This window comes from Panulirus ornatus, chromosome 12 (assembly GCF_036320965.1).
Source record: "Panulirus ornatus isolate Po-2019 chromosome 12, ASM3632096v1, whole genome shotgun sequence".
NCBI lineage: Eukaryota > Metazoa > Arthropoda > Malacostraca > Decapoda > Palinuridae > Panulirus > Panulirus ornatus.
The window spans coordinates 22,176,236-22,191,235 of NC_092235.1; the positions used below are offsets into that span (position 1 = coordinate 22,176,236).

Consider the following 15,000-nt stretch of genomic DNA (forward strand, 5'->3'; position numbering starts at 1 on the left):
TTAACATGGGATTCGAAATATAAACATGGGATTCAAAGTATTAACATGGGATTCAAAATATTAACATGGGATTCAAAATATTAACATGGGATTCGAAAATATTAACATGGGATTCAAAATATTAACATGGGATTCGAAATATTAACATGGGATTCAAAATATTAACATGGGATTCAAAATATTAACATGGGATTCGAAATATTAACATGGGATTCAAAATATTAACATGGGATTCGAAATATTAACATGGGATTCAAAATATTAACATGGGATTCAAAATATTAACATGGGATTCAAGATATTAACATGGGATTCAAAATATTAACATGGGATTCAAAATATTAACATGGGATTCAAAATATAAACATGGGATTCAAAGTATTAACATGGGATTCAAAATATTAACATGGGATTCAAAATATTAACATGGGATTCGAAAATATTAACATGGGATTCAAAATATTAACATGGGATTCAAAATATTAACATGGGATTCGAAATATTAACATGGGATTCAAAATATTAACATGGGATTCAAAATATTAACATGGGATTCGAAAATATTAACATGGGATTCGAAAATATTAACATGGGATTCAAAATATTAACATGGGATTCGAAATATTAACATGGGATTCAAAATATTAACATGGGATTCAAAATATTAACATGGGATTCGAAATATTAACATGGGATTCAAAATATTAACATGGGATTCGAAATATTAACATGGGATTCAAAATATTAACATGGGATTCAAAATATTAACATGGGATTCAAGATATTAACATGGGATTCAAAATATTAACATGGGATTCAAAATATTAACATGGGATTCGAAATATTAACATGGGATTCGAAATATTTACATGGGATTCGAAATATTTACATGGGATTCGAAATATTAACATGGGATTCGAAATATTAACATGGGATTCGAAATATTAACATGGGATTCGAAATATTAACATGGGATTCGAAATATTAACATGGGATTCAAAATATTAACATGGGATTCAAAATATTAACATGGGATTCAAAATATTAACATGGGATTCGAAATATTAACATGGGATTCAGAATATTAACATGGGATTCAAAATATTAACATGGGATTCGAAATATTAACATGGGATTCAAAATATTAACATGGGATTCAAAATATTAACATGGGATTCGAAATATTAACATGGGATTCGAAATATTAACATGGGATTCGAAATATTAACATGGGATTCGAAATATTAACATGGGATTCAAAATATTAACATGGGATTCGAAATATTAACATGGGATTCGAAAATATTAACATGGGATTCGAAATATTAACATGGGATTCGAATTAGGTCACTGGCAGAATGGCCAGTGTTGCGCTCAAGACGCTCTAAGTTGCTCGTTTGAGTCAAAAAAAATAAAAAAAGAATTTTTTTTGCATTGTATTTCGGAAGGAAATGGCGGGGGTAATGTAGTCAAATGAGCTCCCGTCAGAAAAGGCGGGTAAACGGGAGTCAAATGAGCTCCCGTCAGAAAAGGCGGGTAAACGGGAGTCAAATGAGCTCCGGTAAGAAATGGCGGGTAAAACAGGAGTCAAATGAGCTCCCGTAAGAAATGGCGGGTAAAACAGGTGTCAAATGAGCTCCCGTCAGAAATGGCGGGTAAATAGGACTCAAATGAGCTCCCGTCAGAAATGGCGGGTAAATAGGAATCAAATGAGCTCCCGTCAAAAATGGCGGGTAAAACAGGTGTCAAATGAGCTCCCGTCAGAAATGGCGGGTAAAACAGGAGTCAAATGAGCTCCCATAAGAAATGGCGGGTAAAACACGTGTCAAATGAGCTCCCATAAGAAATGACGGGTAAAACAGGAGTCAAATGAGCTCCCGTAACAAAATAGCTCGGGGAAGAGGGAGTCAAATGAACTCCCTTGACGAAATGGCGCGTAAATAAGGATCGAATAAGCTCTCGTAACAAAATGGCGGGGAACAGGAAATCAAATGACGTGTTGTGAGCTGTGAGTGACGTGTTGTGAGCTGTGAGTGACGTTGAACAGTGAGTGACGTGTTGTGAGCAGTGAGTGACGTGTTGTGAGCAGTGAGTGACGTGTTGTGAGCAGTGAGTGACGTGTGTTGAACATTGAATGACGTGTTGTGAGCAGTAAATGACGTTGAACATCGAGTGACGTGTTGTGAGCAGTGAGTGGCGTGTTGTGAGCTGTGAGTGACGTGTGTTGTAAGCAGTGAGTGACGTGTTGTGAGCTGTGAGTGACGTGTGTTGTAAGCAGTGAGTGACGTGTTGTGAGCTGTGAGTGACGTGTGTTGTGAGCTGTGAGTGGCGTGTTGTCGTGCCCAGCCCAGCCCAGCCCTCGAGTTGAACGCTCATTTGACCTGGCGATTGTCGTCGTGGTAAGGGGGTGATGGGTGGTAAGGGGGTGATGGGTGGTAAGGGGGTGATGGGGGTGTGGAGAGCAAGGGGGGAAAAGGGGGAGTGTCAAATAAGGTCTTCAGCAAACGTATTGGATCTCATTTGAACACTAGATATTGCTCCTCATGTGACGTTTTCTATCGTGGCGAGAACTTTTGGGGGAGGGAAAATGTATGGGTATATGAAGTAAGCGCTACCTCGCTAAACACGGGAAACGGCGATCGAGGAAGGAAGGAGGGGGTGGGCGGGATATATGAAATACGTCAAGACATAACAAAGAAAATTGTGAGAATATGAAGGATGATATAAGGATTTCGAGAGAGAGAGAGAGAGAGAGAGAGAGAGAGAGAGAGAGAGAGAGAGAGAGAGAGAGAGAGAGAATTCTATTCACACACACACACACACACACACACACACACACACACACACACACACACACACTTGCTATGCATTGCCCATTGTCGCAAGTCATCTACGTGCACAGCCTTTGATCATTGTGTGTGTGTGTGTGTGTGTGTGTGTGTGTGTGTGTGTGTGTACGGACCAGCGACCTGACTTAACATATACAGAGCGGATCCTTCCTTTCTCTCTCTCTCTCTCTCCACACACACACACACACGAAAGACGCATCCTCGGTTTTCGTGTTTTAAACTGGTCGAGGGAGGGCAATAACAGTCAAGTTGATATACAACGAAGAGACGTAGCTACGTCTCTTCGTTGTATATATCAACTTGACTGTTGTATTTCTTGTGTCTCCCCTCATGATGTGATTATGACACGAAAGTGCACTTGGGAACTTTAGGTGTTTCATTTCCCCGTAGACGCGTAGGAATATATATATATATATATATATATATATATATATATATATATATATATATATATATATATATATATATATATAATTGACACACACACACACACACACACACACACACACACACACACACACACACATTCATTTTCATTAAATGAATTCCAGCTGTCATTTGTACCATTGTTAGATATATCCTTCACCATGGCTTTACTTCTGTACCTTAATGTTTATACTTCTTTCACTTCACATTTCTCGTTCCCTCTGCGTCCCAGGGTTTCGAGAAAATTCCTCATTCAATTTAATAATTTGTAGAATTTCGTAAACCATCGAAATTCCCAGTTTTATATATAGATGGTAAATGGTAGTGTATTTACAGTTTCCATAACCCAGGACTACCAATTCAGCCACTTTTTCTATTATTATTTTTTTTAGCTACATATATATATATTTCCCTAACCAATTTTCCATCTCGTCTGTGTATTCGTCTAAATACGAATTCCATACAGGATATGCCATTAGTCACTATAGATGTCGCGTGGTATATATATATATATATATATATATATATATATATATATATATATATATATATATATATATAAAATGTGTGTGTGTGTGTGTGTGTGTGTGTGTTTTCCCGAGTCCACAGGGAAAATGAAACGCAATAAGTTGCCAAGTGCACTTTCGTGTCATAATCACATCATCAGGGGAGAGAAATATAACAGTCAAGTTGATATACACAACGAAGAGACGTCTTTTCATGAGCTACGTTGTTATGATTGCTGATCATGACGTCATTTCATGTTTCGTCCCAGTTACGTCTGTCTCTACGGGAATTGTTTAGAGATTGGAAAACTGTCTCTTAACGTGAGTGCTTGGTTCCACTGACCTGCCTCGAAGACGTGTAGTACCTCCGTCATAGGCATTATAATCCCTTGAACTGCTTGTTTGCACCCCCTACGCACCACTTGCTAAACCACGCAGTCCTGGGCGATACTATGTGGCCGTCGGCAAACTCGAAGGTGGGCCGTTTTGATACCTGCTTCTTTCCTCGCACGTCGGAGTTTTGGAAACTCTCCTACCTTCTCGTGTCTTTCCCAATACGTATGTATGACCTGGCACGTTTCAAAAGACAGGGTGTTTTTTTTTTTCCACTTTCTTCAAAAATTCGTGGATAATTCCCTTCGACGCGACCCAGAAACGGCGTAGGATCCAAGACAGAACCCCTGAGGCACCCCACTTGCGACTTCATCACACCCCCCACTGTGAATAGCGTTCACCACTGTGGACGACATCTTACCCTTCCACTTCGATGTGTGAATCTCTCCAACCACCCACTCTCTTGTGTCAATCCTCCCTCACCCTCGTATCTCCCAGGAACCACCTGGTCATCCAATCCGGTAATTTCGTCTTTTTTTTTTTTTTTTTTAACCGACTGCCTCATTTCTTTTTTTGCTCAGTTCGTGACCAGTGTGTGTGCGCACACACACACTGGTAGGTGCAGACTGCGCATCCAGAAGACGCATCTCAAGATGGTGTCGTGTTTTCTTGGCCCCTGGTCTATTTCTGCTCAAATGTTGCTGCTTCCATTTCGTGCGCCGCGATTGTCTGCTGGGAGAGGGATCCTCCTTGTATTCCCCGTCCGTTTCTGAATATCCCAACGATAAGGTTTTCATATTTCTGGTCCCGCTCGGGTGCCCCCTGAACATCCATTGTCATGTCTTTTTTTTTTTTTTGCGTACATTAAAAAAAAAAGGTTCGGCATTTAAAAAGAAAAAATCGGCATTAAAAAAAAGGTTCGGCATTTAAAGAAAAAAGTTCGGAATTAAAAAAAAAAAAAGGATTCGGCATTTAAAAAAAAAAAAAGGGATTCGGCATTTAAAAAAAGGTTCGGCATTTGAAAAAAATGGGGGTTCGGCATTTATAAAAAAAAAAAAAGGCTCGGCATTAAAAAAAAAAAGTTCGGCATTTATGAAAAAAAAAGGGTTCGGCATTTAAAGAAAAAAAAGGCTCGGCTTTTTAAAAAAAAAAAGTTCGGCATTAAAAAAAGGGTTCGGCATTTAAAAAAAAAAAGGTTCGGCATTAAAAAAAAAAGTTCGGCATTTAAAAAAGAAAAAAAAAAAGGTTCGGCACACTGTGTGTGTCTCAACACCTTTCCACTGACCATGGTGGAAAAAATACGCAGCAGAATATCATATATTTTTTTTTGTTTTTATGTTTATTGTCAAGTTGAATCATTTTTCTTTCCGGACAACAACGTTGTTGTGGGCCAACCCGGCCCTCTGGTGTGGTCTTGTGTCTCGTATAAACTCGGTGGTGTAAAATTTCCCCCCCTCGGGTCTTAGGGCTTTGTGGTGTATTTACTTACATCTCTCTATATCTCCTCAAGTTCATATCATCCAAAAAATGTTGTTTATAATCGTTTTTTTTCCCCCACTTGAATTACAGATCTGTATCAAAGTCATAAACAGACCGTAATGCATCATTGTATACACATTCTCGATCGAAATGACCTCATATTTTGCTTGCCCCCTCCTTCCCCACCTGAGCTTCTTGTGGGATGTTTAGGTCTATCCTCCTCCGGGGTCAACCCACCCGTTCAATTATCCATTAGCCCAGGTCTTCCCGCCTCTTTAGTTATGTCCTCCACACACACACACACACACACACACACTGCTAGGCTCTTGCCTCCTCTCCTCTGTCTGTCTCTTCCCTCTCTCTCTCTCTCTCTCTCTCTCTCTCTCTCTCTCTCTCTCTCTCCACACACACTCTCGATATTTCCTCAATGTTTCCCCATTCTGTCCTCGTCTTCTGTATATTTGTTTGCCCGAATTTCCCCCTCTACCAGAGGAGGAGGAGGAGGAGGAGGGAGCTGAAGTCACCCCTCACAACCCCACCCACACCCAGCCCTAGCCGCTCCTCCTCCTCCATCTGTACGTAATGTATTTGTAATTACCTGTTTGGGTCGAACGGGGGAGCGAGTTCAATTTCTCATTTGCGTATACGCTCCCCCAGTCGTCTGTCCTTGTGTTCCCCAACTCATATTTTCTGTACCCAGTCAAAGTAGCCCCCCGTTTTCTTCTTTTCTTTCAAACTGTATTTACATTGCCGGTATTAAATTTCCATATTTAATCAGTTCCAGACATCCGCCTCTCGTTGTGTTGACACTGTACTTGTTTTTTGTGTGTCTTTTCCATGAAGCTTCGTCTCGGGCGTTCGGTCTTCGACATGGCTCTTCCTTTTTCTTTTTTAGTTCCTGTGTTTCTGCCTCTTTATAGAGTGGGTTTATTCCCATATGGGTATCACCTCTCTGGTCTAGAGACTCGAAAGGCTATGTGTTTGTCTGTGTATGTGTATATATATCTCAAGTCACTTCTCTCTCTTCTCTCCTCCATGGTGGACAGATGTGTGATACACCACCCCCTCCCTCAGCTTCTCATAGCGAGCCCATGTCTCTCAGTTTCAGGTACTAGAGTATGTAAATTTTTCACCTCAAAACCTTTAAAGTCGTATCCAGTTTTAGTCTACAAGATTACCTTTCGAAAAACATTCCCTGGTGATGAGGGGAGAAAGAATACTTCCCACGTATTCCCTGCGTGTCATAGAAGGCGACTAAAAGGGGAGGGAGCGGGTGGGGGCTGGAAATCCTCCTCTCCCGTTTATAATTTTCCAAAAGAAGGAATAAAGAAGGGGGCCAAGTGAGGATATACCCTCTAAGGCTCACTCCTCCGTTCTTAACGCTACCTCGCTAACGCGGGAAATGGCGAATAATATGAAAGATATATATATATATATATATATATATATATATATATATATATATATATATATATATATATATATACACACCATGTCTTTGTGTGTACATACATACATAACACACACACACACACACACACACACTCGTCACCTTAAACCAGGTACCCATTTATCGCCCAGCCGCGTCGGGACAGTGAATAACACCTGGGTTGGATGTGGACCGGGATTTTATAACCGGGCGTGCCTGACACACACACTGACCCCCTCCCCGACTGCAAATCATAAATTTCTTTTCCCTTGTGATTGTTCACACACAAGAGAATAATACAATGTCGTTTGATGATATTGTAGGACATTGAATTTTGTGTGTGTGTGTGTGTGTTGCTAATATTTTAGCGAGAGAGATTTTCTTTTTGTAGAATTTTGGAATTTTAGCGATGTGTGTCATGGGGTTTGTGTTTGGACGGGCGTGGCATCTGGTGCCTGGGTTATTTGACGAGTGATTCGTGTTTTGTCTCTGTTATTGTGTGAATGGGGTTAAAGAATTTAGCGTGTGTGTGTGGGTTAATGAATGGGTTGTTAGGGGCCCGGGGGGGGCGGGGGGGAGGGGGGCGTTGAAGTGGGGTGTTTGGTTAAAGGCCATGATAGGTAGAGTGTGTGGATGGGATAGAGAATGGGGGGGTGGGGGCCCATTTCTTCCAAGAAATGGGGAGCCCACGAGTGTAAGAAGACACTCCCTCTCTCTCTCTCTCTCTCTCTCTCTCTCTCTCTCTCTCTCTCTCTCTCTCTCTATCTATCTATCTATCTATCTATCTATCTATCTATCTATCTATCTATCTCTCTATCTTGCCCCATTCCCTGTAAGGCACAAATAGGTAATTGCAAATTACAAGAAATGGGGAGCCAGCCCACGAGTGTAAGCCCCCCCCTTCCCCCCCCCTCTCTCTCTCTCTCTCTCTCTCTCTCTCTCTCTCTCTCTCTCTCTGATCCCCATCTTTTGGTGACAGCGCCACAAACGGAATTCTTCACACCTGGAACATTTATCGCCTCGTTCCAGCAACGCCTGTCCATCGCACCCCGTTTTCATTGTGTTCTTTACTGCCCTCCACGCACCCCATTTTTTTTTTCTTTTTCGTCCTGCCTCGCTACGCGTTCAGCAAGTAATTACCCATTTGTACTGTGTGGGGGGAAAGGGAAGGTTTGACACACGTGGGTTACCCCATCCCACGTCATTTGCAATTACCTATTTGTACCTTCCAGGGAATGGAGAGAGAGAGAGAGAGAGAGAGAGAGAGAGAGAGAGAGAGAGAGAGAGAGAGAGAGAGAGAGAGAGAGTTGAAACTATAGACTGTATGGCGTGTACTGTGTGTGTGTGTGTGTGTGTGTGTGTGTGTGTGTGTGAGAGGGAGAGAGAGAGAGAGGGGGGGGGTTGGAACCTCCACTATATAGACTATATAGCGTGTACTGTTCTCAGAGAGAGAGAGAGAGAGAGTTAGTGAAATGTGTGTTGGTAGATCCCGTAGACTGTTTTACCCTGGTTTGTGTGTGTGTGTGTGTGTGTGTGTGTGAGGGGTGGAGGAGAGGGTTGTTGATATTCTTCTGCCCCGTTATAATGTCCGTTGATTATGTGTCTATATATATATATATATATATATATATATATATATATATATATATATATATATATATATTGGAAAGGATCACAATTTTGCGCGTGATCAAGTATATTCCTATGAGTCCACGGGGAAAATGAAACACGATAAGTTCCCAAGTGCACTTTCGTGTAATCATCACATCATCAGGGAAGACGCAAGAGACAAATATAACAGTCAGTTGATATACATCGAAGAGACGAAGCTAGGACGCCATTTGGTATATATATATATATATATATATATATATATATATATATATATATCAAGGAACCTTTTTGCATCGTGAAGGTGGTGGGCAATGAGTCATATTAACGAGGTGCTGGCTATTAGCATGTTATTCATTTATTTATTTATTTATTTGTAGAAAGTCTTTCGCCGTTGTGAATATTCTTACTAAATATGGTTTGGCCACGTCTTGATCATGGCCAGCCAAAAGGTTTTTTTTTGAGAGGCGTGTGGAAATGTTATCGCTAGCATTGTGTTTAACTATATATATGAATGTACTGCTATATGCCTTGAAGGTTGTAACTCAACCCTCGTTCGTGTATAGGCAATTAACAACCCTGATAATGATTAAGTATGTGTTGTGAAACGCCTGTGTTATTGGTTGTTATAAATCCGGGTTATGAAGGATCCAGTCCTAGTCCCTGGATGGAGATTAGGACTTGTACAACATTCCCTATGCTAAGGTTTTCTTTTTTCCACCGCGCCACAACACCTGCTGGAAGATTGTACACAAAAGGTCAGGTCCAGAAATACACATCTGTTTTTTTTCTCTACTGGAAGCGACCTGGTAAGATCACAACTCCCCCAGCTGTTTGTGGACTGGAAACCTGGTGTTTGTGGACTGGAAACTTGGTGTTTCAGGACTGGAAACTTGGTGTTTGTGGACTGGAAACTTGGTGTTTGAGGACTGGAAATTTGGTGTTTGAGGACTGGAAACTTGGTGTTTGAGGACTGGAAACTTGGTGTTTGAGGACTGGAAACTTGCTGTTTGTGGACTGGAAACCTGGTGTTTGAGGACTGGAAACTTGGTGTTTGAGGACTGGAAACTTGGTGTTTGTGGACTGGAAACTTGGTGTTTGAGGACTGGAAATTTGGTGTTTGAGGACTGGAAACTTGGTGTTTGAGGACTGGAAACTTGGTGTTTGAGGACTGGAAACTTGCTGTTTGTGGACTGGAAACCTGGTGTTTGAGGACTGGAAACTTGGTGTTTGAGGACTGGAAACTTGGTGTTTGAGGACTGGAAACTTGGTGTATGAGGACTGGAAACTTGGTGTTTGAGGACTGGAAACTTGGTGTTTGAGGACTGGAAACTTGGTGTTTGAGGACTGGAAACTTGGTGTTCGAGGACTGGAAACTTGGTGTTTGTGGACTTGAAACTTGGTGTTTCTGGAAACTTGGTATTCGAGGACTGGAAACTTGTTTGAGGACTGGAAACCATGAGAGACCAAGACATTCCTCATGTGGTTAATTCAAAGTAAAAATAAGCCATGTTTGTGAAATATGGCTATGTTGAAACGCCTTATTATTTCTTCATTGAGAGATATATCACCGGTATAATATATACGTCACCTGTCTTATATCAGGTAATGTTATATCATTTTTTTATATGCTATATCGGGGTCGACGTAACCAGAACTGGCGCGTTCGTTGATGGACGATGAAAAATTCAAACCGAAATACGATATATGATTGCATTTGACACCCTGTAGCCCTTCGGTATCATTTGACATTGGGGATTACCGTATCATGGCGGATTTTTTCATTGACATTAGGTTAATATCATTTTAATTACTGGATGGAAGTCGTGAATAATATAGGTCAGGTCTTGGCAGGGTTCGAAGAGAGGGATCTGTGTTTGGTTGGGTCTGATGGCACGCCATGTTGATTTAGTTTGCGAGGGAACCAATCGGAGCGACTCGTGGCGATGTCGTCACTCGATCCCGCCAATTAGAGCGGTGCTCGACCTTTACGTCGTGCTCTGACGTCATGAGAATCGACCAGTCAGAGCGGGTTTTTTCACTCCATGACGTATGGGAAAGAAATCTTGCCAGCATTCGATTATTTTTTTTTTTTAATCTCCCAGGAGAAATATGTATATATGAATGTATATACCTTAATCTTTTATTATCGTAATGGTAGCGTTGCTGTGTGATCATCTTTCAGCAAATATTGACCTAGATTTCTATACCATTTTTCCACATGATCTCTTTGTGTATATTTAGATATCCTCTTTGAAGTATTCGTACACGGGCCTTTTTTTTTTATTCTTTTTTGCCTCAAAACGTTTCGTACACTTCGAAAGAAAACGACTTTAGTCAGGCCTTTAAATATTGTCATGAAGGACTAGAAAGAAAACGAGATGCGATTGTACGTATTAACTTGTCAAAGACAGAACGAATGATATCAGTTGACACTGAATATTATTTGTGTTTGTTTTATTTGATCTATTTTACGGGATCACGGGATCGCCGTTTCCCGCGTCAGCGAGGTAACGCCAGGAAACTGAAGAAAAACTGTCCACACACACACACACACACACACACACACACACACACACAAACACACTTGCTTCGCACATTTGTGTGTGTGTGTGTGTGTGTGTGTGTGTGTGTGTGTGTGTGTGAATCATAACAATGTCCAACGAAAGAAAGAAAGAAACAAATGAAAATCGGTGTAATATTCATGTTTATCATTTCCAGGTCGAGCGATCGCTTCCTTAATGACCAGCGTATATACGAGGGATTAATTGGGGGGGAGGAGGTGAAACACCATCAGGTCACCCATATTTGCATTCACCTCCTGGCTCGTTAACAGCGACTTTAAGGATCAACGATTGTTAAATCGGTCATCATCATTATGGCCGTGTTTGGCAGAGGGGAGGGGACGGGTTTTCATGGGAGAAATAAATTTCGTCAGAAAGGAGAGATGGTGTATTATATATGTATATATATGTATATTTATATATATATATATATATATATATATATATATATATATATATATATATATATATATATATATATATATGATGTGATTATTACACGAAAGTGCACTTGGGAACTTACCGTGTTTCATTTTCCCTGTGGACTCACAGGAATATCTTGATCACGCGCAAAATTGTGATCCTTTCCAATATATATATATATATATATATATATATATATATATATATATATATATATATATATATATATATAAAGAATTACAGCCATGAGTCGCCTCAAGGACTTGAGTAAATGCTATATATGTTTTATTTATTTATTTATTTATTTTTTTATTTATTTATTCTACTGTTAACAAAAGCTAGAGAATAATATAGCAGTTTGAATTGTGCTGTTGTACTGCCAGTCACTGGTCTAATTAACACGGGCGTGGGTGAGGGGGGGGGGAGGGGATTGAATGTTAAAATGAAAATGTTAACTTTTTCTCGTATTAAGGGGGGGGGGGGGACTAATGGTAGGAGGATCACACACACACACACACACACACACACACACACACACACACACACACACACACACACACACACACACACCTTTATCAAATAATTCGATTATCATTTATGATAAAGAAAGGTAGGGGGAGAGAGAGAGAGAGAGAGAGAGAGAGAGAGAGAGAGAGAGAGAGAGAGAGAGAGAGAGAGGGAGGGATAAAGGGGGAGAAAACACAAAAACACATGACTATATAAAGAGATGTTTGGATAAATGGGTCATGCCCGAATATGCAAAGTTCTCAACCCCCGGCGTGTCATTTAGACGTAATAGAATTTGAATTTTGATCATGGTCTGGAGTGCGTGCTCGACCCGCTCATCAGTTATTCACGGGTTCGAACCCACCGCCAGGGAGAATCTCCATGGAAGCATATATGTATATCTCTCTGTGTATGGTTAGCTACGGCTGCCAGTGTGTCTGTGTGTCTGTCTGTGTGCGAGTGTATGTCTGTATGCAAGTGTGTCTGTGCGAGTGTGTGTGTCTGTGTCTGTGTGCGAGTGTGTGTGTGTGTCTGTGTGCGAGTGTGTGTCTGTTTCTATGTGCGAGTGTGTGTGTGTGTGTGTGTGTCTGTTTATCTGTCTGTCTGTGTGCGAGTGTGTGTCTGTCTGCCTGTCTGTCTGTGTGCGAGTGTGTGTCTGTCTGCCTGTCTGTCTGTGTGCGAGTGTGTGTGTGTGTGTGTGTGTGTGTATGTATCAAGACTGCCTCACAACGCACTCACACGACATACATACATGAGCGCTCCTCCCCGAGTGGTGTGAGTGCGTGTGAGGCGAGTTCGTGTAACATTGAGGTCATGTTTGCTGTTTTGTGTTCGTGCACCTTACCCTGCTCCTGTTAGAGGGGCGTAGGGTGCACTAACCACCCCCTCAGGGTGCAGTAACCACCCCTGCCGTTCTTGTCTTCTCCCCAGTAACCACCCCATGACCGTGTTCACACACAGGTACAATGGTATGAAGAGCACCACCAATGTGTTCCTGGCCTCGCTCGCCTCGGCCGACCTCCTCCTCATCCTCGTCTGCGTCCCAGTCAAGGTTGGTATGTACACACCTCTCCCTCACCTCCTCACCTCCCTCACCCTCACCTCCTTACCTCCCTCACCCTCTCCTCCTCACCCTCCTCACCCTCACCTCCTCCTCCTCAGCTCCTCACTCTCACCTCCTCCTCCTCACCCTCCTCACCTCCTCCTCCTCCTCAGCTCCTCACTCTCACCCTTCTCACCCTCACCTCTTCCTCCTCCTACTCACCCTCACCTCCACACCCTCACCCTCACCTCCTCACCATCTCCCTCTCCTCCTCTTATTCCTCCTCTTCCTCCTGCTCCTCTTCTTCCTCCTCCTACTCATCCTCCTCCTCCTCCTCCTCCTCTTCTTCCTCCTCCTCTTCTTCTTCCTCATCCTCTTCCTCCTCCTCTTCTTCCTCCTCCTCCTACTCGTCATTATCCTCCTCTTCATCCTCCTCCTCCCTCTCTTCTTCTTTCTGTTCTCCTTCCTCCTCCTCCTTCTCCTCTTCCTCTTCTCTCCCTTCTTCTTCCTCTTCCCCTCCCCTCATTGCATCTAAATACATGTTTTACTTCTCTTCCTCCTCCTCCTCTTCTTCCTCCCTCTCCTCCTCCCCCTTCCTTCTCCTCCTTCCCTCCCCCCCCCCTCCTCCATGCCTCTAAGCATCATGTCATGTATTTCAAAATATCACCGGGGGGGGGGGGGGGGGGAACACCCCCTAGTCCCTCCCACTTGCAAGCTGGCACGCCCACGCCCCCAACCACGCCCACCCCCTTTGTGAAAAGTGACGCCCCTCACGCCACGCCACCCCCCCCCCCACCACCACTTGTGAAACGTGAACCCGGATGCGGTTTTGAACACGTACAATATGAGCTCTCGTGTTGGCGTTGAACATGGTATCAAGGTTGTTCGTGTGCGTTGAACATGTAGCAAGGACGTTCGTGTGCGTTGAACACGCATCAAGGACGTTCGTGTACGTTGTGCATGTGTAAATGACATTCGTGTGCATTGAACATGTATCAAGGACGTTCTTATATGTTGAACATGCATCAAGGACTTTCATGTACGTTGAACATGCATCAAGGACGTTCGTGTACGTTGAACATGCATCAAGGACGTTCGTGTACGTTGAACATGCATCAAGGACGTTCGTGTACGTTGAACATGCATCAAGGACGTTCGTGTACGTTGAACATGCATCAAGGACGTTCGTGTACGTTGAACATGCATCAAGGACGTTCGTGTACGTTGAACATGCATCAAGGACGTTCGTGTACGTTGAACATGCATCAAGGACGTTCGTGTACGTTGAACGCGTGTAGATGACATTCGTGTGCGTTGAACATGTAATAAGGACGTTCGTGTACGATGAACATATCACGCACGTACAAGACTTGGTATATATGCACGTACAAGACTTGGTATATACGCGCCTACAAGACTTGGTATATACGCACCTACAAGACTTGGTATATACGCACCTACAAGACTTGGTATATACGCACCCACTGGACTTGGTATGTACGCACCCACTGGACTTGGTTTATACGCACGTACAGGACTTGGTATAAACGCACGTGCAAGACTTGGTATATACGCACGTACAGGACTTGGTATATACGCACGTACAAGACTTGGTATATACGCACCCACTGGACTTGGTTTATACGCACGTACAAGACTTGGTATATACGCACGTACAGGACTTGGTATATACGCACGTACAAGACTTGGTATATACGCACGTACAGGACTTGGTATATACGCACCTACTGGACTTGGTTTATACGCACGTACAGGACTTGGTATATACGCACGTACAGGACTTGGTATATACGCACGTACAGGACTTGGT

General features: G+C 42.5%; 1 protein-coding gene across 4 annotated transcripts in view; it reads left to right on the plus strand.

Annotated features, from left to right (window-relative positions):
• The window catches only part of LOC139751846 (QRFP-like peptide receptor), a 166,707-nt gene that overhangs the window by 82,632 nt on the left and 69,075 nt on the right, over positions 1–15,000 (plus strand). For all 4 annotated transcript variants that reach the window (XM_071667475.1, XM_071667478.1, XM_071667477.1 and 1 more), the window contains one exon: positions 13,088–13,178. In XM_071667475.1, the coding sequence (XP_071523576.1) occupies positions 13,088–13,178 (91 nt within the window). The remainder of the gene's footprint in view (positions 1–13,087; positions 13,179–15,000) is intronic.